The sequence below is a fragment of the Erythrolamprus reginae genome, chromosome 3 (assembly GCF_031021105.1).
Source record: "Erythrolamprus reginae isolate rEryReg1 chromosome 3, rEryReg1.hap1, whole genome shotgun sequence".
Classification (NCBI taxonomy): Eukaryota; Metazoa; Chordata; class Lepidosauria; order Squamata; family Dipsadidae; genus Erythrolamprus; species Erythrolamprus reginae.
Window position 1 is genome coordinate 145,213,819 of NC_091952.1, and position 24,992 is coordinate 145,238,810.

At 40.2% G+C, this 24,992-nt stretch overlaps 1 protein-coding gene across 1 annotated transcript in view; it reads right to left on the reverse strand.

Annotated features, from left to right (window-relative positions):
- Window positions 1-24,992, reverse strand: part of ZMAT2 (zinc finger matrin-type 2) — a 70,208-nt gene that overhangs the window by 41,074 nt on the left and 4,142 nt on the right. Inside the window, exons 2-3 of the mRNA XM_070746914.1 lie at window positions 12,408-12,501; window positions 11,824-11,947 (exon numbers count right to left, since the gene is read on the reverse strand). Coding sequence (XP_070603015.1) covers window positions 11,824-11,947; window positions 12,408-12,501 — 218 coding nt within the window. The remainder of the gene's footprint in view (window positions 1-11,823; window positions 11,948-12,407; window positions 12,502-24,992) is intronic.

The following is a 24,992-nucleotide window of genomic DNA, read 5'->3' on the forward strand; positions in this document are numbered from 1 at the left end:
TATCCAAAGCAGTATTGTTGTTTGATAGTAGGTTTCAAAATCTGGGAGTCCGAATCCGCCTTGTTTGGTCTTGTCCTGCAACCATTTAAGCTTTATTCTCGGTTTCTTCCCTTCCCATAAAAATTTAGAAATTGTACTGTGCAATTTTACAAAAAAGTAATAATTTAATTTTACTGGAATCGTTTGAAATAAGTAGAGAAATTTTGGTAGGATCGTCATTTTGATTGTGGAAATTCTCCCTATAAGTGAAATATGCAATTTGTTCCATCTAATCAGTTGTTCTTCTGTCTTTTTGATTAATGTATCGTAGTTATCTTTTTAAATTGTACTACATCTTTTGGTTAGTATTATACCTAAGTACAGTATTTCACTTTCTTTACAATTTGAATGTTTTTCTAATTCCTGATCTTGTTCTGGTTTCATGTTTTTAGTTATAATTTTAGTTTTTTGTTTATTGATTTTTAGACCTGACACCTCCCCATATTGTTTTATTTCCCTCATTAAGTATTCCCCTGCTTCTATCGGATCGTCTATTATAAAGACTAGTTCGTCTACAAATGCCTGCACTTTAAATTCTTATTTTCTAACCTTCAAACCTGTAATCCTTGGATTCGTCCTTATTTGATTTAACATTGTTTCAACAGATATGTATAATAATGGAGATAACGGACAGCCTTGACGTACACCTTTGCAAATTTGAAATGATTCTGTTAATTCCCCATTAATCAGAATTTTTGCGGATTGCATATGATATATTGTTTGTACCATTTGAATAAATTTAGGGCCAAATTTCATTTTTTGTAATAGTTCAAATATAAATTCCCATCTCAGATAATCAAATGTGCGTCTAAGAACATAAGCACCATTTGTTTCTCGGAGTGTACCTCATAAAATTCTAATACATCCAATATTGTCCTTATATTATTTCTTATATATCTTCCTGGAAGGAATCCATTTTGATCCGTGTTTATCAACTTATTCAGAACTGGTTTCATTCTATCTGCCATAATTGACATAAAAATCTTATAGTCTACGTTAAGCAACGATATTGGTCTGTAATTTTGTATATTTTGCTTTCTTGAGGTGTCCTTTGGTATTAAGCTTACTAACGCTTCTGTCCAAGATTTTGGTGTTATTCCCTGTTCTAAGACTTCATTAAATATAATTAATATTTTCCTAGTATTTCTTTTAGTTCTTTATAAAATTCACCTGGTATACTGTCAGGGCCTGGTGTTTCAATATTGCATTTTCCAATTCCATTAACGTTATTTTCTTATTTAATATTGTTCTGTCTAATTCTGATATCTCTTCTAATTTTGCTTTTTCTAAATATGTGCTTAATTGTTCTTTTAAATCTCCTCTTTTTGATATAGTTCTGTAAAATATTTAACCGCGATTTTCTTTTTCGCTTCCATTGTATATTGACTATCTCCGTTTTCGTCTTCTAATCTTTGTATGTATCGTTCTTCTTGTTCTTTTTAAAATTTTTATGCCAACCACCTGCCCATTTTATTTGCGTTTTCAAATTGATTTTGTTTGGCTGTCCTAATTTTACCGGCAATCTCGTCTTATATTAATAAATTAATATTATGTTTTAGTTTATCTCTTTCTTCTCTTAATTTCTCATTTATTAGATCTTTTTGCATTTCTATTTCTAGGTGTTTTATTTTATTTTTATATTCATAAAAATATTTTTATGAATATTTTTGAATATTTTTATATTCATTTTTTATCTTTATATGTCTGTATTGTAGTATCATTGTTCCAATTGTCCTGAAAAAATAAGTTAAGTTCTTGTTTGATATAATTAATGTCATTTTGTTCTTTAGTCAATGTTTGGTTTAAAGTCCATCTATAATATTCTTTCTTTGGTTCTTTTATCTTTATTATTATTCAGTGGTGGTCCACCCATATATTTGGTCCTATTTCAATTTCTTCAGTAATTTTTCCTATTTCTTTATCTGTCTATATCATGTCTACCCTTGACCGTCATGGGGTGGTGAGTAGAAGGTATATTCTAAATCCTGGATATGTCTTTCCCTCCATAGGTCTGTAACTCTGTGTTCTCTCACCATCTCAAAAAATTCCGCTGACAAGGTTTTCTTCTCTTTATTTTTTTTTTACTGTTTTATAATCTTTTTGGATATTATGTACCGCATTGAAATTGCCAATAATACGTGTTGTGATTGGCTCTGGCCAGGCTCCTGCCCCAAGGAATGTGGAAGTGGATGCAGGGGAAACATCAACATGTCATAGGCCTGTTTTATTGCCGACAGAGGCAGGTAGTGCAGTTTCCTCGGACGAAGAAGGTGGGGGTGACTTGGAAGAGGGGGGCTTGGTACACAGCCCAGGAAGCCAATCTCCATTATCTTTGGTTGATTCGGATTAGGAAATATTAGACCCACGCATGCGCAGAATTATGCATAGAAGAGACCAATTGCAGAAATATTACAGGAGATAAGGGAGGCCACCTGTGTTTGGGTGGGGCTCCAGTAATTAGAGCTGCTGATATAAATAGCAGCGTGTTGGTTTGGCCGTTGTGGAAGATTATCTGATCGTTGTTCTTCAGGACTGTGCCTTACTGTTTCCGGACTTTGTTGATTTTTCACGACTTTGAAACCAAAGCAGAGCAAAGCCAAAACCTTCAGCTTTACACCACTGCCTTAACCACATTTTAAACTCTCTGATACAAGTTGTTTTATCCTTCTGACTACAAACCGGTAACACCTTTGAGAAAGTCACTGAATCAGTTATTCTGCCCAGCTCCACGCTTAGACATTGGAAATATCTTTTTACTACATTAATATTTTTCTGGGACAAATCATTTGTGCCAAAATGCACCACCACATCAACGTTATTACCTTTACTCACAGCCTTGACAATATTTGTAATCCTCCTCCTGTCCCTGCTGGCAGTGGCCCCTGGGAGACACCTCATCAGCTTCACCACATCCTTACTCTGTCCCAAATCAACACCTCTAACAGTCGAGTCACCCACAAGAAAATGTGTCCTCTTTTTATTTCTACTAACTGCACTTGATGGTTTGGTGACACTATGCACCTCACTTACAACAACTTCCCCTTGGAACATCCCCTCATCTTCCGCCTGAGGGGCCTCGCTAATATCTATAACATCCTTACCATTTAAATCCGCAAGAACATTATAGGAATTAGATACAGAAAGACCAAAATTGTTATGTTTTTGCTCCACTGCACGTAATCTTCCTGAACCGACAGTTGTCAACACAGCGCTCCTCCTCAAGGGGGGGGACGACACTGTGGAAGTGGAGGCTGCACACATGGCTGCATTACAGCATGTGGCTGGGACAATCTTTCCACTTCTGACTGCAAGCTACAAACTAAGGACTGCAATCTAGATATCTCGCCATATAAACTAGATGTCCTTATGCAAAGAGGGCAGCACCCCAAGTTCCACAAGGTACTACGGAACACAACAGCCAAACAAGTGTTACACTGCACCAAGCCATACATCTTAACAATTTATTGAAATACAAGTACTTAGGAAGAAAATCAACAACCTCTATTGCTACCAAACCTCTGCCGGTTTTGGTTTATAGTTATATAATCTCACCTCCTTCTCTCACTAGGTCTCAGGTCCCAGACAGGAGCAGTTGTTCTGGGCTCTGTGATCTGGAAGTGCAATTTAAAATGGCTTTTCCCCTCCTTTTTTATCCTTCCCAGTCTAGTCCCGCCCCAGCCTAATCTGTGAGTGGTGTGTGCTTGAACTCAAACTGCCAATAAAATTGTCCCTTTCTTGCCTTTCTCCTTCTTCCCAGCCAGTAATATGTGCTCTTTGAATTCAAGAAAATGTCTTAAAAAGCACTACCTTTCTCTCCTTATCTACAAGTAGATAAGTTTTGGAAGTAACATGAAAGACATTCCACAAGTCATTCTACAAGTCATTCTAAAATTTATGGCTAATTAGGGCTAGCCAGGAGTCATAAAGAAACACATCATAAAGAAATCACACATTATGCTCACTCTTCAGAGTAAGTTCGGAACACAGCCATACTTTCGCAACATTGAAACAGGTTCACCGTCTCTCCCGTTTCACAACCAGATGTGACATAATTCATTAATTAATTACTCTCTACTACAATGTTCCCTCGATTTTCGCGGGTTCGAACTTCGCAAAAAGTCTATACCACGGTTTTTCAAAAATATTAATTAAAAAATACTTCATGGTTTTTTACCCTATATCACGTTTTTCCCCGCCTGATGACATCATGTCATCGCTAAACTTTTGTCCACCTTTAATAAATATTTTTTAAATAAACAAACATGGTGAGTAATAATCTAAATGGTTGCTAAGGGAATGGGAAATTGCAATTTAGGGGTTTACAGTGTTAAGGGAAGGCTTGTGATACTGTTCATAGCCAAAAATAGTGTATTTACTTCCACATCTCTACTTCGCGGAAATTCGACTTTCGCGGGCGGTCTCGGAACGCATCCCCCGCAAAAACTGAGGGAACACTGTATTTTCACTCTCTTTCTTCCCTGTGTTTTCGCCACCTTCGAAAACGCGTGTCCCTCCATCTGTGGCTTCCCCATTTGTGTCACTTGAACTCATCTGTGTGTCATTAGCTCCGTGGTCTACACTAACATTGCTAACTGTCAGTAGACCAGGGAGATTTATGATCTCTAAATCCCACTCATCATCCTCCGAATCTGAAAACTCCTCACGCTGCAAGGGAGTACACACAACATCCAGTGCTAAATATACAGTGGCACCTCGACCACAATTCGTTCCAGAAGTGTGGTCGAGAACCGATTTGGTCGAGTACCGAATTTATTTATGCCATAGGAAATAATGGAAATGGATTTAATTGGTTCCCAGCCCCTGTTAACTCGCTGGGAACCAATTAAATCTATTTTCTTTATTTCCAATGGGATAAATAAATTCGCTACTCCAAGCTGCAGGAAAGGTGGGGGCTGCTGCAATCCCGGCAGCTTTGGGGGGCTCCTTTCCTCATTGCTTTGTTTTATTACCTGTAAGGAGCTTCAAAAACTTTTTTCCTGTGGCTGCAACAGCGGCGATTTCCCTTCCAGTAGCAAGAACGCCGGGAACGTCACGTGATGAAGGGAAGCCGGCGGAGCCATCTCAGCAATTGCTGCCGCTCCAGCAGCTTCTCTTCATTACGTGACTTCCCGGGGCTCTTGCTACTGGAAGGGAAATCGCCGCTGTTGCAGCCACAGGAAAAAAGTTTTTGAAGCTCCTTACAGGTAATAAAACGAAGCAATGAGGAAAAGAGCCCCCCAAAGCTGCCGGGATTGCAGCAGCCCCCACCTTTCCTGCAGCTTGGAGCTCTTAGAGAGCTCCTCAGCGCCCTGAAGCTGCCGGGATGGCAGCTTCTGGGGGCTCCTTTCCTCATTGCTTCGTTTTATTACCTGTAAGGAGCTTCAAAAACTTTTTTCCTGTGGCTGCAACAGCGGCGATTTCCCTTCCAGTAGCAAGAGCGCCGGGAAGTCACGTAATGAAGGGAAGTGCTGGAGCGGAAGCAAATGCTGAGATGGCTCCGCCGGCTTCCCTTTATCACGTGACGTTCCCGGCGCTCTTGCTACTGGAAGGGAAATCGCCACTGTTGCAGCCACAGGAAAAAAGTTTTTGAAGCTCCTTACAGGTAATAAAACGAAGCAATGAGAAAAGGAGCCCCCCAAAGCTGCCGGGATTGCAGCAGCCCCCACCTTTCCTGCAGGTTGGAGCTCTTAGAGAGCTCCTCAGGGCCCTGAAGCTGCCGGGATTACATTTCAGATAATGAACAAAATTTTCTCTGGCTGTTCGGTATCCGAATTTTTGTTCGGATACTGAAGCAAATTTTTGCAGAAAATTTTGTTCGATATCCGAAATGTACAAGAAGGGAAGCGTTCGAAAACCGAGGTACCACTGTATTTCTTGAATTTCTCATCCCACTTTTTAACATTTCAACCTCTTCTCTTGATTTAAATTGTCTTCAAAAGTGCCATTTCACATTTCATCTGCTGTTGTTTTACTATGAGCAATATACATCATCATATTCTTGCATAAAAACTCTTTAACTTGGTTGAGTATCCACAATTAATAATATTAATACAATTATTAATACCATTCCCTTAAATCTACCAATATGAACCTTATTTTCCTTCCTCCTTTCCACTAACCTTCCCCTCTTTAACCATTTTCTCTTGGTCTCTCAAAAATTCTACTTCTTGCTGATTTTCTCCTTTTATCCTATTCCCTTAAATTCTTCTTTTTATTTTATTTTTATATGCATTGTATCTTTTCTTCTGAATCTTTTTTCTCACTTTTGAATATATTATTTGAGGAGTTCTCTCCAAAATTTCTCCTAGGCTCTTCCCACTATTTTCCTCTTTACACTTTGATGGGGGGGGGGGGTTCCTCCTGTCTACTCTTTTTATGCTACTATAAATCCCAGCAAAATCATCTAAGTGCTTTCAATTCCTTTTTCTTCAATGCTAGTTTCTTGCTCCTCATTTATACTCCCTTTTACCACCTTCTCTCCTATTTCCTGTTCTGTGTATTCCAGCAAAATTTCTAACTTTTTCTTACCTTTTAGAATTTCAGGTTTCAGATTTTTTAACATCTCAAGTAATTCCTCATACATCCAAAGCTCCATAATAATAATAATAATAATTAATAATTTATTAGATTTGTATGCCGCCCCTCTCCGAAGACTCAGGGCGGCTCACAACAATGATAAAAACAATACAGTGATCCCTCGATTAGCGCGGGGGTTACGTTCCAAGACCTCCCGCGCTAATCGATTTTCCGTGTTATAGTGGTGCGGAAGTAAAAACACCATCTGCGCATGCGCGCCCTTTTTTTTCCATGGCCGCACATGCGCAGATGGTGGAGTTTGCGTGTGGGCAGCGGGGAAGACACAGGGAAGGTTCCTTTGGCCGCCCAACAGCTGATCTGCTCCGCAGCGTGGAAGCAGCGAGGAGCCGAAGATGGAGTTTCCCCGTTGCCCAGGCAAAGGGGAAACCCCATCTTCGGCTCCTCGCTGCTGCCGCGCTGCGGAGCAGATCAGCTGTTGGGTGGCCAAAGGAACCTTCCCTGGGTCTTCCTGCTGCCCAGGCAAAGGGGAAACCCCAAGAGAGCCAAAAGAGCACCGGGCCGGTTGGTTCCCAACCAAAAGAGTTTACCCCGATTGTCCTCGGTGGGGGAAAACAGCGCGTCGCCAGGCTCCCCATCTTCAAGAGAGGCGCGACGGCTAGCCAGGATCCACGCAGGGGAGAAAAGGCGCGCGCTCCCAGCCGCTGCGCCCCGCTTGGAGAGCAGCGGCGAGCAGAGCACAGAAGACGACGAGGCTTTCGAGGGCTCCAAGGCGGGCGGCAGCGCGTCCTTCGAGCACGCCGGCGGCGACCCCAAGCTGAAGGCGGCCACCACACACACACACGCCGCCGCCGCCATCCACCCCGCCGGGTTCCCCGCTTGCTACCTCTTCGCCTTCTCCCGCCTCCGAGGCCGACCAGCCCAAGCCGCAACAGACACACACACACATACACGCACTCCCTCTCTCGCGCTCACACAGACGCACTCAGACAGAAAAGAAAAAAAAATCCCCAAAAGAGAGGGACAAGAGGCAGGCACAAAGCGGGGGCACAAGGGGAGCTGCCCGGCAGAGGTTGCTTTTTTTCTTCTCCTGGGCAAGTGGAGGGGGGGAGAGAGAAGGAAAGAAAGAGAAGGAAAGAAAGAGATGAGAGAGGGAGGAAGAGAGTGTGAGAGAGGAAGAAAGAGAGAGAGAAATGATAGAAAAAAGGGGAGAAAAAAAGAGAAATGAGAAAATGATTGAAGCAGAGAATGACAGGAAAGAAAGAGAAAGAGACAGAGAAGTGACTCTTGGTGATGACGTATGACGTCATCGGGTGGGAAAAACCGTGGTATAGCAAAAAAACCGTGGAGTATTTTTTAATTAATATTTTTTGAAAAACCGTGTTGTAGCGTTTCGCACTAATCGAGACCGTGCTAATCGAGGGATCACTTTATAGTGACACAAATCTAATATTAAAAAGAAATATATAAAACCCTATCATATTAAAACCAGACAACACATACATAACAAACATAAAATATAAAGAGCCTGGGGGAAAGATGTCTCAAATCCCCCATGCCTGGCGGTATAGGTGGGTCTTGAGTAGTTTATGAAAGACAATGAGGGTGGGGGCAGTTCTAATCTCTAGGGGGAGTTGATTCCAGAGGGCCAGGGCTGCCACAGAGAAGGCTCTTCCCCTGGGGCCCGCCAGACGGCATTATTTAGTCGATGGGACCCAGAGAAGGCCAACTCTATGGGACCTTATCAGTCACTGAGATTCGTGCGGTAGCAGGCGGTTCCGGAGGTACTCTGGTCCAATGTCATGTAGGGCTTTAAAGGTCATAACCAACACTTTGAATTGTGACCGGAAACTGATCGGCAGCCAATGCAGCCCACGGAGTGTTGTAGAAACATGGGCGAATCTGGGAAGCCCCACGATGGCTTTCTGCACGATCTGAAGTTTCCGAACACTTTTCAAAGGTAGCCCCATGTAGAGAGCGTTGCAGTAATCGAACCTCGAGGTGATGAGGGCATGAGTGACTGTGAGCAATGACTCCCTGTCCAAATAGGGCCGCAACTGGTGCACCAGGTGAACCTGGGCAAACACCCTCCTCGCCACAGCCGAAAGATGAAGTTCCAATATCAGCTGTGGATCGAGGAGGATGCCCAAGTTGCGTACCCTCTCTGAGGGGGTCAGTAATTCCCCCCCCCAGGTGATGGACGGACAGATGGAATTGTCCTTGGGAGGCAAGACCCACAGCCACTCCGTCTTGTCTGGGTTGAGTTTGAGCTTGTTGACACCCATCCAGGCCCCAACAGCCTCCAGGCACCGGCACATCACTTCCAGTGCTTCGTTGACTGGACATGGGGTGGAGATGTATAACTGGGTATCATCAGCCTATTGATGATACCTCACCCCATATCCTTGCATGATCTCACCCAGCGGTTTCATGTACATATTAAATAGCAGGGGGGAGAGGACCGACCCGAGGCACCCCACAAGGGAGAGACCTAGAGGTTGACCTCTGACGCCCCACTAACACCGACTGCGACCGACCGGAGAGGTAGGAGGAGAACCACTGAAGAACAGTGCCTCCCATTCCCAGCCCCTCCAGCCGGCGCAGAAGGATACCATGGTCGATGGTATCGAAAGCCGCTGAGAGGTCAAGAAGCACCAGAACAGAGGACAAGCCTCTGTCCCGGGCCCGCCAGAGATCATCCATCAACACGACCAAAGCAGTTTCCGTGCTGTAGCCGGGCCTGAATCCAGACTGTTAAGGACCAAGATAATCGGCTTCTTCCAAGGACCACTGGAGTTGGAGCGCCACCACCTTCTCAACAACCTTCCCCATAAAGGGAAGGTTGGAGATTGGACGGTAGTTATTAAGTACGGCTCGGTCCAGGGAGGGCTTCTTGAGGAGGGGGAGCACAAGTGCCTCCTTATAAAGGGCCGGAAAGGCCCCCCTCCCCAAGGAGGTGTTGACAATCTCCTGGACCCAGCTGGCCAAAACCAACCAAGAGGGACACGGATCCAGTAAACAGGTGGCGGAACTCACAGCTCCAATGGCCTTGTCCACTTCATCAGGTGTCACCAAGTCAAACTCCTCCCAGACAGATGGACAAAGACGTTTAACCCCATTCACTTCGATTGACTCATTGTCAGCCGATACTGCTATGCAATTGGAGTCAAGGTCCGCCCGGATCTGAGCGACTTTATCAGCAAAAAATGAGTTAAATTCCTTGGCACTACCCTACAAGGGCTCCCCAACTCCCCCCTGATTTAGAAGGGAGCGGATCACCCTAAACAGAGCAGCTGGGCAGGAATCTTTATCAGGCTGCTACTAATAGTCAGAAGAAAACTAAGGGGAAAAGCGAGAACTATTACTCGAAGCATATATTATATGCCAAGGAGACACTTTCCATTGAAAATCCTATCTTTGCTCTTGAAGATGTCAATTATGAGTTCTGGGCAGTCACATTACTTATATGTTTCAAGCACAAGGATCATAATTATTAAATGAAGATTAAAAAGAAGATATGTGATTTATTTTTTTATTTGAAAAGCCAGTAGAGAGAAGAGGTCAAATTTATTCTACAATCTAAAGATTCTTTATGTAAAAGTTTTATCTCTTGTGAAATAGATCTAATTTTGTTTGAATCTAGCAATAAGGCCTTGAGCTGAAGAACAGAAGTATGCTGTGTAAAAGATAATATAAAAAGAAAAATGTAAGAAAAATGTTGGAATATGGAACTTCATGTGTTAACATTAGCTTCTTGAATCAAACTCAGACATATGTTGGTAGCAAAAGCTAGTAGAAAACACTGGCTCAATATTATTTTAAGACATATTTAGTCATATTTACTCAAGGACAAATGAAAATAGTTTTCGGTGGCCAAAACCTTCTATGGCAGGACAGATAATTGGTTGCAGTTATTAATAATGACTTTCATTGAAATTTATATGCCATTCAAAGGGAGTTCATCTATAGACATTTAGCTATGAACTTTGGGATGAATCCCCTTCGAATGCTGTGGGAGTATGAACCGATTTCCCAAAAATTGAATATTACAGGAACCAGTTCCATTTGCAGATAAATCTCCAAATGGTCTCAATGACCATCTACTCTAAAATAATGTAAATGGCCATCTGCAAAAAATATAAATCCTTCTCATTCTCCATTATTCTGAAGAAGCTTCTGGGATACAAAGCAAAACATCTTCAAAGAAAAATAAGGAAGTCCTTGTAAAAACACCTTTGGGACAACCATGAATTGAATGACTGATAATCTCCATTGACAAAAATTTTTATACAACATATGATTAAACTTTGGAATTTGCTACCATGGGATGTTATGCAAGCTGCTAGCTTGGCTGGCTGCAAAAAAAAGTTGGATCAATTCATGGAAATAATGGGGAGCACAAACTTTTAGCATTGATGGCAGTGTCTGGCTTTGAAGGCCATCAGCTGAAAGATTAATGGGCTTCTTGTGTAGCTGGCTGGTCACTGTGAAAACAATTTGATGTGCTAGCTGGTCGAAGAGTCTGTTCCAACAGGGCACTGATTGTGTTCTTATGTTAACTGAAATAATTTACTGATAAAAGAAATTGATAAAAGAAATCCAATGTCTTTCTTAACCTGTGTAATTTTTTTTTTATTATTATTATTATTATTATTATTATTAATAATAATAATAATTACATTTGTATGTCGCCCCTCTCCGGAGACTCAGAGCGGCTTACAACAAAACAATACAAATTCAATAATTAAAAACCATTAAAAACCCTTAATATAAAAACAATCATACATCTCATACAGACCATACGTATAGCGGAGACGGCCCACAGGAATCAATTCCCCCATGCCTGATGGCAGAGGTGGGTTTTAAGGATTTTGCGAAAGGCAAGGAGGGTGGGGGCAGTCCTAATCTCCGGGGGGAGTTGGTTCCAGAAGGTCGGGGCCACCACAGAGAAGGCTCTTCCCCTGGGTCCCGCCAGACAACATTGTTTCGTCGACGGAACCCGGAGAAGGCCAACTCTGTGGGACCTAACTTATTTCAATCTCAAATATCCACAAATTGTACAATCCACAATCTGAAGGGATGCTACTATTATCAACCTTGGCGTGGTTCAGATTCATTTCATTTTGTTCAATCATCTGCCCACTCTTTCCAAATACATTATGAAAAATACTACTGGAAGTTTAGTTGCCAAACCTCTCTGTTAATCAAATGTTAGTACATTATTAACATACAAAATCTCTATCACCTTACCCTCCCATTTCAGACTGAGGAGTAGTTTTGGTAATAACAATAGTTTTCCCCAATTTGGATTCCAGATCCACTTTGTAGTCTCGATGTCGCAGAAGCTCACGCTTGATAGGCTGCACTGGTTTGCCTAAAATATAAATTTAAAAAATTAATGAGGATAGACAGAGAGATAGACAGAATGATTTGGTATATCTTTGAAATATAAAAACCTTCATTTTAGTAAAGTATAATAAATATATTTAGTAAATATTTTTCCTCTACTTCCCAAGAAAGTTCTTCACTTAATTTTAATTCCCCGTACTCTAAGATCAAATAAGCCTAACTTCTTAATTTGTTGAACATGAGTAAATTAAACAATGCATAAGTTTTTATAATTTTTAAAAGAACATAAGATGAAGTATCTAGCCATCTTGTCTGTCTATCTAGCTATGTATCTACCTATTAGGTCACCCATCTTCCCTGCAAGGTGACACTGGGTCGCTAAAGCTTCTCTCTGACATGCTGTCCTTTGCATCTCATTCTACAAACTGATGTAGTAACTACTAATGAAATAGAGCAATGCATTGCATAGTCAGCATACTACTAACCATCTTTCTTTTCTCTTTCCTCTGTAAGTCGTTTCTCTGCAAGCTTCTCATATTCATCTTTGTCCCACTTTCGGCGGAAGTCTAAGTTTTTAGCCTATGATGGAAAGAATGTAATGTTCCAGTTAACAAAAAAGGTCTAGTGTTGACAATAATATGAAATATTGACTTGTAGGAGACTCATTTTCTCTAAAACTCTTACACAGGAAAAGCATGAACAGGCAATGTTTATACAGAGATCATTAACTTCAACTATTATTGCTACAGTCAAATTCTAAAAACTATAGAACTGAGAACGTCTGATAAGGCATAAAACAGCTGAATTCCACAAAGGGCAGCAATCTCTTTAGGCAGTATGCATAGGTGGTGAAATTTTAGACTACATCAATAGAAATAACCATTTTCAATCTCAATCTAGAAACCTTATGAGAGAACATTTCAACATGATAAAATTTGGTGAATATGTAAAATTTCATCCATTTAAAAATGACTTTCACTTTGGAGTTCCTTATGTGCCATTTAGAAGCATCATGATATACACAACTCTTGATACACTTGTTTTATTGTTATTAATATTCTTACAAAAATACTTTTGTTTTGCGAGAAAAGACCATGGTACTGTTCCTGTCTAAAATAAATACTAGCCTATGGAGATAATTACTAGACCAAGAAGTAAGAAATTGCTTATTAAAGTGAACTACATAAAAATAAAGGCAGCAGATTGATAAGTGAAGTATTTATATAGTTTTAAGAAAAATGCAGGGAGATACAACCAAAATGAAAATGCTGTCATTAAATGCAAGAAAAGTAATAGAAGTAATCTAGAGAGTATTAAATTATGACATGGAAAAATACTATTACCTACTAGGTGTCCATCTCATATGGAGTTTTTCATTATAATAAAAAATTCTAAGAACTGGACATGGCAAGATGTTAAGATAAAATGTAGAACTATGATTGGTTCAATACTAATTAACATAATGAATAAAATCAGTTTACCTTTAAGTTCCCCAAAATCTCTGTGGTTTGAAATAATGTATAGATATATACAAGAGCATTAAACTATAAAACAAGACTATCACCATGTAAATAAAATGAATACTGAGTATTAGACTCAAGGCAGATAACAGGAAGTGATACAGGTAAGTACTACAGGTACTTACAACTATTTGTTTAACGACTACTCAGAATTACAACAATACTGCAAAAAATGATTTAGCATACTTATGACCATTGCAGCAACCCCATGGCCATGCAATCAAAATTTGGATGCTTGCCAACTGCATGTATTGATAACAGTTGCACTGTCCAAGGTTATGTGATCATCATCTGTATCCTTCTCAGCCAGCTTCCAAAAAGCAAAGAAAATGGGAGAAGCCAGATGAAGTCATAGCTGTGATTTAATGGCATGATTCACCTAACAACTGCAGTGATATGCTTAATAACTATGCAAAAAAGATCGTAAAAGGGGCAAAACTCACTTAATTGTTGCCTTGCTTAGCAACAGAAATTTGGGGCTCAATTGTGGTCGTAAATCAAAGATTACCTGCACATTATCTAAGATATGAAATTCAAGGCTACAAAATGTGCCGATGGTCTCTGGATCAAATTTAATAAGAAACAATTACTTGTCAAATGCCTGTTAATCATGAAAGCTAAATCGAACACATTGATTCTAAGATATTTTGATCATAGTTACCCAGGCATGTAACAGAAAGAAATTCCTAAGAGCATGTAGAAAACATATGTTGACAATATGGACATTTAATAGGAATGAAGAAAATGCCCTGAGCTCTTAATGGAAGCAGCAAGACAGACACAAGCTTGGGGAAGAGTCTAGAAAGGTGACATTCAAAGCCTGACAGCAGAAACATTCAATAACAAAACTAAATAGTACTTGGCACTCTACTTGATGGCTAAACTTTCACACAAATTCACTTTCAGATATAAAAATGAAATTTGGAAAAATACAAAAACTTATATATGAGCTTCTTATTCATTTCCAATGAACCTCAATATATGTATACAGGAAATCCCTGAGTTACAACCACAATTGAGCCCAAAATTTATATTGCTAAGTGCCAGGGGGTAAGTATAGCTGGGCACCCCCCTGGGAAAGTGGGGCTGGGCTATGGGGTCCCAGTGGCCTGGCATCTTGAGGGCCGGGCTGAGCATTTGCCCTTTGCTGCCTAGGACTCTGGACAGCCTGCGCCGCTCTCTGGGGGTACTCTGCATGTCCTGAGAGGGATGGCAAGGCTCCTCTGGAGGACAGTGGTTTGGCACTCTCCCTGGTCTTACCTTCCTCCACTGAGGACAATGGGTCGCCCCCCCAGCCCCGCCCAGGACAACATAGGTGCCTCCGACATGAGTGACATTGAGCTGACCACGCCCACCCAGCACTCCAAAATCAATGAAATCAAGTTTGACACCCCTGTTCTAAGGTATTAGCTATTTTTTTGTGCTCGGTGTTATCTACAAATTTGATGGGTTCCTCTTTTATCCCTTTGTCTAGATCATGGCCCATCAAATTTTCAGACTTCAGGGATGGGATCCTTCAGGCACTTAGCTTGGCCACCTGTTTCTGCAACCTTAAACACTCAAAGAGCCATCTCTCATCTCTCATCTCTCCCTCCTATCTTTGTCTCTCTCTCTCCCGCCTGTCTCTGTGTCTCTCATCTCGTTTTCTCTTTCCACCCTCTTTCATCTCTCTCATCTTTCTCCCCCTTTCCCTCTCTCATCTCTTCCCTTTACTCTCTCCCGCATCTCTCCCCCATTATCTCTCACCCTTTGTTTTTCTCTCTCCTCTCTCTCTCAACTTTCTCCCCCCCTTCTCTCTTTCTCTTTGCCTGTTGGTCTGTCTGTCTGTCTGATTCTGATTCTCTGGTGCTCTCTGGGTCTCACAGGCGCCTCTTCCGCCTTTGTTGGTGCTGGATGCACCTCAGTCACTTGGGGAGATTCATGACCTGCTCTCCACCCCAAGACACTTACCCCCAGCTGCAGCTGATGTTCCGTTTCATAATGGGTTCCATGAGATAAAGGGGACGCTGTCTCCCCCGTTGTGAAGCCTGCTAAATTTAACTGCACTGCAAGAGCAGCAGGCAGGCCATGAAGGTGCCAACAGCAGCAGCGGAGGGGGTGAGAGGAAGTTGCACATCTCCCTCAGACCAAGGTGCGCAGGCCAGGAGACAGTGACGGGAAGGGGAGGGCAAGGGGCAGGGCCAGACACTGGTGGATTCAGCCAACAGGAAGCCACAGCAGGGGGGGAGAAAGAGACACAGGTTGCCACCACCAGTTGCTTTGGTCCACCTATGCCGCCATCCACCCTTTGCCACAACAGCATCATTACTTTGCTCTGCCTGGTGAGGGCTGTGCTACTCCTTGCACATTGCAAGATCTGCAAAGTTGCAAGTTGCATACCTTCCTCTATGACAGAGATTTCCAGTCCTGGCAGGGCACAGAAGTTTTTGTGAAAGAGAGGGAAAAGAGAGAGAGAAAGAAAAAAAATGGAAAGAGAGGGAGGGAAAGAGAAGTGGAGAGGAAGGAAGGAGGAAAGGAGGGAATGAAGGAAGGAAGGAAGGAAGAAAAGAAGGAAGGAGAAATAGATGGAACAAGGAAGAAAGGAAGGAAGGAAGGAAGAATGAAATGAATAAAGGGACAGAGGAAGGAAGGACTGTTTTTGGGGGGTGTAATTTCTTATTTTATTTTTCTCTTAACATACATTCAAACAACACAATGTACCGTCTAATTTTCCATGAATAAAATGCGGTATTTTGTTAGTAACTAATAGCAAACATCAAAAAAGTTGCAAAAGTTTTTTTTCTAATTTTGTCATCCAATTACATTCATTTTCTTTTAATTAAATTCTCTCCTTAATGTTCCTTCAAAAAGTACGACACCAATTATATTTCTAACTTATTAACCATTGTGCCAAAGTGCTTCCTTCTTTCTTTATACATTTTTCTATAAGCCAGGAAAACCTTGTATAGCCAATCAGATGTTAACAAAAGAAAATTATGGTAAAAACAAAACATAAACATATATGAATTTCAGATTTCTTCCCCCCCTCTAAATAGTACGTTCCCATTTTGTTTTTTTACTTCAAAATAAGGTATGTGCAGTGTGCACAGGGATTTGTTCATAGGTTTTTTTTATAGTCCGGCCCTCCAACAGTCCGAGGGACAGTGAACTGGCCCCCTGTGTAAAACGTTTGGGGACCCCTGATATATCCCATATTATTCTATCTTATCATGAAGTAAATTGTGGTCTACTTTGTCAATGTCTTACTTGAAGTCTAAGTATATTATATCCACAGCATTTTGTTAGACCACTAATTTAGTTACCTTATTAAAAATGGCAATAAGGTTTTATCTAGTATGATCTGCTTTTAACAAACCAAAGTTGGTTTCTAAGAATCACTTTGTTTGTTTCTAGATGCTCATAAATTCTTTGCTTGATTATCTTATTCAAGATTTTGTCACATACATGACCACCATCCTATTGTTTCATTCTATTCAAGTCTCAAATGTTAAAAAGCAACACAATACTTTTTAAACTTTGTAACACAAACAGTACCATCAATTCATAGTAAGCAGGCACTATTGTTTAAAATAATGGAACTGGATGCTTTGCTTACCTAGCACATGGATTAATGATTCTGTTCAGTGTGTAAAAATCAACTACTGCATGTGCACCACATGCTGTTTATGTACCAGACAGTGAAGAAAGAACTGAGATCAAGATATCCTTTGGCAAACAATCCCCGACTCTGAAAATCCATCCCTCTGGCATCTAAATAACTCAGAGCTTCTGTTCAGATGAGCACGATGGTTAGGGATTATAATCGTTTATTCGTTTATTATTCAAATATTAATCATAAGGAAGAAAAATAGTTTGAAGATTTCTTATACTTTATTAATTTTATTTGAAAAATATTAATTTTATTATATTAATATAGTAGGAATTAATATTAGGATAATAATTAATATTAATTCCTATTATTACTTAAATTGTCATCTACCTAGAGCATGAGGGGAAAAAGGCTTTAATTTTAACTTAAGTTTTACAACTTTAAATTGTTACTAAGCCTGAGCCTAAGGGATAGTTAGAATAAGACATCAAAATTAAAATTGGTCAAGCGTTTCTACATAAAGCATTTTAATGTCAGAGCTCTGCTTCTTATTTTTCCACTATCATAGTTTTGCTTCCAGGATTTCAGTAGGAGTTTACGAATCTCAGTAAGATCATTTTCTCCATCTACAACTTACCATAGCTCAGCAATATATTTCTATGCATCAGTTTCTATTCTGGACCCCTTAGCGGCTCAACAACACATAGAATGCAATTATGAAGATACTTGATAAAGTAGTAACTGATTTCAAATATCCCATTTATTTTGGGATGGGAGGGTGCCTTTGAAACAGTGTTGGCTCCTGGCAATTGCTTGGATTAATCCCTGCAGTTCTTGTGGCAAGATTTTTCAGAAATGGTTTGCCATTGTCTCCTTCCTAAGTCTATGAGAACTGACTAACCCAAGGTCACCCAGCTGGCTCTATGTCTAAGTCAGGACAAAAACTCATGGTTTCTTCGTTTCTAACCAGATGCTTTAACCATTATACCACACTAGCTCTCACTTTTGCTTTATCAAAGTAATAAACTTTCTTTAGTTATTTCTTTCAACATTCTTTAATTTCTACCCTAAATAAATTATAAGAAAATGCCTAAAAACATTACAGGTAGTCCTTGACTTGCAACTATTCATTTAGTGATTGTTATTGCACATTTCTTGTTGTTATTTTTATATCTAAAAGATTTCAATTTGCTTTTCTGGCCCTGTTTCCTCCCAAGAGATTCCTAGAGAGGTCCCACAGAGGCTTCTCCCCACCTTTTCCGGCCCTGTTTCCTCCCACGAGATTCCTAGAGAGGCCCCACGGAGGCTTCTCCCTGCCTTTTCCAGTTACAGTTTCAGAGGCTTGGGTTTGTAAGTGGAAAATGGTTCTTGAGAAGAGGCAAAAAAACTTGAACACCCGGTTCTTATCTAGAAAAGTTCATAAGTAGAGGTGTTCATAGGTAGAGGTACCACTGTACTTGATAGACTGGTGGTAAATGCAGAATGCAGGCTACTCATAAATTTTATGTCTCAAAACATCAACATTTTTGTATTTTCTTTTTCACAGTTACATTACTAAATATACAGAAATGAAAGTTTTCAATTGAAAAGGGTATATAAACTCAAAGTTTCCTCCTACTTTTATACTGCCAAAAACCGAAAACAGAATCAGTGCAAATTCTACCAAAAAGAGCCCCAAACAGCTTAAAACCTTGTTTCATTTATTTCTGGGTCCTGTTAAGCAGTTTCAAACCTGTCAAAACTAAATCACTGCTTATTTTTTCCAGGAAGAATAATAAAGATGATTTACAAGGCAAAAATTAATAAGGTGGCAAGGAGGGTATTTCCAGATTGAACTACACTGAAGCAATACTATAATAAATCAAAGTTTCCCATGCCTGAGAGAAAGCAATTTACTAGCTGCTTCACTTTTCTCCTAAATAATAAAAAGAAGCTGTAGTCTTTTGAAGGTCTTTTAGCTGCATTCCTAAACTAAGCAGGTAGAAAGGAATTAAATTCAACTACTCACTTGTCAAGCTTGTAATTTCAAAAAAACTTATCCAATGTAATCAAAAAACCAGTTTGTTGGAAATCACAACAGCATTTCATGATAGTCTTTGCAGCCACAGCCATACAGCAATAATACAGAAATGGTTTACCAATTCCTGATTCTAGATGAGATTTTGGAGGTTGTTCCCTAGGTAGGCTGCCCTCCCTCACACAGGTCTGTATGTCCTCTAGGAAGGAGATCAATAAATCAAAAACTACTAAAAAGAATGCTACCAGATATTTTACAGATTAAAAATATTTTAAGAAAGTCATATAGGTATTCATATGGGTAGAAGTTAAAAGTATTGGGACTAGAAACAAGAATACTTGTTGATCATTAGACAGAGAAACTGCTTGGACAACCTTGAAATAATAACTTTATTTCAACCTCTCTATCTCATAGGATTGTTGTTATGGAAAAAACAACATTCTGTACATTGGCTTGAGATACAAAATAAAGGCACAATGGTTAGAGAGCAGTACTGCAGGCTACTTCTGCTGATCACTGGCTGCCAACTGTTTGGCAGATCGAATCTCACCAGTCTCAAGTTTGACTCAGCCTTCCATCCTTCTGAGGTGGGTAAAATGAGGACCCAAATTGTTGGGGGCATTATCCTAACTCTGTAAAAACCACTTAGGGAGAGCTGTAAAAGCACTGTGAAGTGGTATATATAAGTCTATACACCAATGCACAGAGTATGATGAATAAATAGAATGAATTAGAAATTCAAGTAAATGACAGAAGATATGATATTGTTGCCATTATGAAAACTTGGTGGGATGAAACCAACAAATGGAATGTACAGCTAGAGGGATTTAAATTATTTAAAATAAATTATTTAATTTTAAAAAGAAAGAGGAGGCAGAGTTGCACTATATATAAGAAATTACTACAGCTCTACAGAAATAGAGCTTAACAATAATGAAAATTATCTTGAATGTAATTGGGTCAATATTAAAGGGAGAGAATGACATTGCCATAGGTCTATACTATAGGCCAGTGTTTCCCAACCTTGGCAACTTGAAGATATTTGGACTTCAACTCCCAGAATTCCCCAGCCAGCGAATGGAGTTGAAGTCCAAATATCTTCAAGTTGCCAAGTTTGGGAAACACTGCTATAGGCCACCCAATCAAATAGAGGAAGTAGATGAACATTTTGATAATCAGCTAACTAAGGTATGTAGGAAGCACATCAAAATAGTAATGGGGGATGTTAACTACACTGACATCAACTGGAAGACAAGTGGAAGATCCAACAGGTTCCTAACAAACCTAGCAGACAACTTTGTTATCCAAAAAGTAGAGAAGGGAACAAGGGGATCAGCCATATTGGACTTAATTCTCACTATCAGAGATGAAATAAGGTGTTGAAGCTACAGGAAACCTGGGGGCATGTGGTCATGCAATATTGGAACAATATGCAAACACAAGCAGTAGAACAAAGTCAAACTAGAGTCTTGTACTTTTAAGAGAGCTAATTTCAATAAACTTAGAAAGAACATGGGAAGGATTCCATGGACGAGAATCCTCAGGGGGAAAACAATTCAAGAAGCTCAGGAAATTTTGAAAAGTGAGATTATAAAAGCCCAGTCTACACAATACCAACGAAGAAGAAAAATAATAGCTCTCAAAAGAAAACACCATGGCTGCATAAACTGAAAGACCAGGGCAAGTATAAAAAGTGGAAAGAGGGAGAAATAACTAAGGCAGAATCTCAGCAAAGAGCCTGAGCCTGTAAAGGTGATGCGAGGAACACTGAGGCTCACAATGAACAAAAATTGACAACAACAAAAAGCTTCTTCCAACATATTAAAAACAAGAAAAAAGTCAAGGAAACAATTGGTTCATTGCTGGGAGAAAGTGGCAAGAAGATGATAAGCAACAGGGAGAAAGCAAAGCTACTTAATTCATTTCTTGGATCTGTCTTTACACAAAAGGGGAAAAAACAGTCCAACCTATCAAAAATAGTCCCACAAAAACATATTAGAAACACAAGTTAAAATGGGGAAGAACTTGGCAGGTGAACACTTGTCTACTCTAGACAAGTTCAAATTACCAGGACCAGCTGGATTACATCCCAAGATTCTGAAGGAACTGGAAGACAAGATCTTAGAACCACTGAACTACCATATGGTTCGATGTATAAGATGCACCTAGATTTTAGAGGAGGAAAACAAGGAAAAAAGTACAGTCATACCTCATCTTACGAACCTAATTGGTTCCAGGGGGAGGTTTGTAAGACGAAAGGTTCGTAAGACGAAACATTGTTTCCCATAGGAAACAATGTAAAGTCAATTAATCCATGCAACCAAAAAAACCCCCCGCAAAAAAACGCTGCCGCCCGGCTGTCACCTTTTAAAACAGCCTGGGGGCTTCTCAGCGACCTCCCGAACGCCGAATGCCAAACCCGAACTTCTGGGTTCGGCGTTCGGGAGGCCGCCGAGAAGCCCCCAGGCTGTTTTAAAAGGTGACAGCCGGGCGGCGGGGCTTCCCAGCAGCCTCCGAACGCCGAACACGGAAGTTCGGGTTTGGCGTTCGGCTTCGGGAGGCTGCTGGGAAGCGGCCCGGCTGTTTTAAAAGGTGACAGCCGGGCTGGGGGGCTTCCCAGCAGCCTCCCGAACCCCGAACTTTTGCCGAACCCAGAAGCAGAGGCACATTGGAAAAAAATTTCATAGTTGAAAAGGGGGCTTTATCTCATTAAATGTGGTATGTGTGTTGGGAACTCAATCCTGACCAGCTCAAGATTGATTCAGGCTTCTATCCTTCCAAAGTCAGTAAAATGAGGCTTCATTCAGGCTTCCATCCTTCCAAAGTCAGTAAAATGAGGAGCTAGATTCTTGGGGACAATATCCTGGCAACAAACAACTTAGAGAGGGATATAGAGAACTATGAAGCAGTATATAAGACAGCTTTTTATTGCTGTAGGCCATATGTTATCACTGTCAGTTGGGTGGCCTGTGGACATTTAATAAACATCTTCCGCTTGATGATTTTTAGGAGGACAGCTACGCTAGTCTATGGTGGGGGAAAAACAGGAGTATGGTAGCACCTCTTCCAACTAACAAATTTTATATTAAAAGCTACGTATTTGTAAGTTGCAGTTCACTTTATCAGATGCATAGAGTGGGCAGTTTGAAAAAGGCCTGGTGCAGAAAATCAAATTACACTATTTCTGACACTTAACTATTTACCCTCTTCCTGAGCTTATTACCCAAATTTGAAACTAAGTCATAGGAGTAAAACTGAAGAAATTGGATATATATTTGCCTTTACAAAAAGAGGGGTAATAGAAGAGCAAGTACTTCTTCAAGTATCACAACTTGCTGTCTATTACAGATAGACTTTGCTAAATAGCTACTCTGTTTAGTGACCATTCTGAAGTTACAATTCCACTTCATGGGAAGTCCATCAAAGCATGCCCGTGGTCACCTGAACAAGATTCAAACACTTTGCAAACAACAGGCATTTATAACTGTTGCAGTGTCCCACTGTCGTGTAATCACAATTTGTGTACTTCACATTTGATTTCTGACAAAACAGTCAATGAAGAAGCTGGCAGTAAAATTGCAAGTTGTGATGTCTTGCTTAAGAATACCTTAAGTAGCAGAAGTAAGGTTGTAAGTCCACCAGTCACATGTATTGCTTAATGGTGGAGTTGCTAGCAAGGAAGTTCCATTGCCAATGGTGCTTAAATTAGGACTATCTGTATCCCAAGAAGGTAGAGAACAATGGCTTTAAGTTGCAAGAGGGGAGATTCCAGTCATTATTAACCCAAAGGTCCTTTTTCGACCATGATGTGGATGACTGAGAATCTCCATAGACATTTAATCATTATTAAAACGTTCCAAATAAAAATTATTTGATTATAGCACTAAGTAGGAGTGAATTCTCCTTCGGTGGATATATTCAACCGGAAACTGGATAGCAATATCTTGGAATGCTCTGAAGCCCTATGAACTGTACTTCATAGCCAGAGGGCATATTTTATATTTTATATATAACATATTTTATATTCACTACTTCCCTGTCATCAAGCACTCAAGCGGCATGCTTACTCTTCCATCTCACTTCTGCATTAACATTTATTGTGCACCCAGATTTAGGAACTATATAATGTGCATCTTCTCTATATCAGCCAGGAGGAAAAATAAATCAATGGTCAGTACGATCAGTATGCTTTCAAAGTTTTCACCACTGGTGTGGTCAAAAGTCTTGATTTTCAACTCCAGCATAATCATACACCTTTCCAACTCCATAGCAGAAACACAGGCAACAGATAAAGATAATATGGAATATATCGCTTGCTATCTGTTGATCACAAGGTGCTGAAATATTGCAGGACTGAATAGTGGCAGCTTTGCTTTAGTCTTTCCAACATTTTCATCATTCCAAATAAATGAAGATTTTGAGTATTTTGTTTTAGTGAATTACAGAATCAGATAAAAATTGAAGATATTTTAAAGTTTTCTTTAAATCATTTTTTTAACAAATGAATTTTAACATTTTAAAGTAGTACTTAGCAAAATAAGCAACATATAAATTTGATAAAAATATTTTATGTTATTATTATAAAGGATCTCAAGCAATAGCTATCCAACTTATGGTTGAACACATAAATTATTTTGGCTATATCCCATTACCATGCTTACTAACTACAAGAGATAAAGAGGGACTATGACCTATAATTATTCAATGAACATTTTAGCTGCCCATCTCAGATTCCAGACTTTGAGCAGCATATAAACTTAAGAGACAAAACTATAAAACCAGATAACAAAAATAATTACAAATAATTACAAATAATCTATGGGATAGAACACTATTTCCTCAGCAACTTTACAGGCTTCATATGAGTGTTTTTAATTTATTTTATTAAATTTATATTCCATCCATTTCACCATCCATAGTTACAGTATCCCTAGGCCAGATAACAAAACCATGTTTTCAGGCTCTTCCAGAAAACCAAGAAAGGTGAGCCCAATCTAACTTTGGATGGAATGATGTTCCAAAAGATGGGTGCTGCATCAAAAAAGGCTCTCATGGATCTCATCGGATGACATTCCGATGTGGATAGGATCTGCAACATGCTCTTCCTGCAGGATCTGATGAGATGGGTATCATCTCTTTTGGAAGAGGCAGTCCTTCAAATAGTCCAGTCCCATGCTATGTAGAACCTTATCGATCACATTATCAGTACCTTCAATCGAACCCAGTAGGAAACTGATAATCAATGCAGCTCATAGAGCAGAGGTGTAATGTGTTCTGACCAGTGGTGAAATCCAAAAATTTTCCATCAGTTCTGTGGGCGTGGCTTGGTAGGTGTGACTTAGTGGTCATGTGACCGGTGGCTGTGACCAACTTGTAAAATGTGGTGAAGCTCACTTAACAACCCTATTGCTTAGCAACCAAAATTTTGGCCTCAATTCTGGTAATAGGTTTACTTTCTTTATTTCTCTCTTTTCTTTCTTTCTTTCTGCCCCTTCCTTTCTTTCTCTATCACTTTCTTTGCCTTTTTTCTATCACTCCCTTCCTTCCTTTCTTTTTTTCTTTCTTTCTTGTCTCTCTCTCTACCCCTTCCTTTCTTGCTCTTTTTCTTCCTCTCCCTGTGACCAGCTTGCAAAAGCAGATAAGCATGGCAGGACTATGGGGAAGGTAGTAGGTTGCTAGCTCCCTTCCCCACAGCCCGATATGCTTGCCTGCCTTTGCAAGCTGCTCATAGGGATACCGAGAAGGCTGTGTGGAAGGCAGGCAGGAATGACAGGGCTGCGGGCCATGGAGAAAGGAGTAGGGGAGGCAGGTTGGTATTGGAGGAAGGCAGGGGCCGTGATTTTGCAGGCTTACCTGGCAGGCAGATCATGGGCACAGCGCTTCAGGCAGGCAAGCAGGGCGGTGCAGGGCAACCAGGGGACCGGTTTGGGGGCATGGCCAGCCA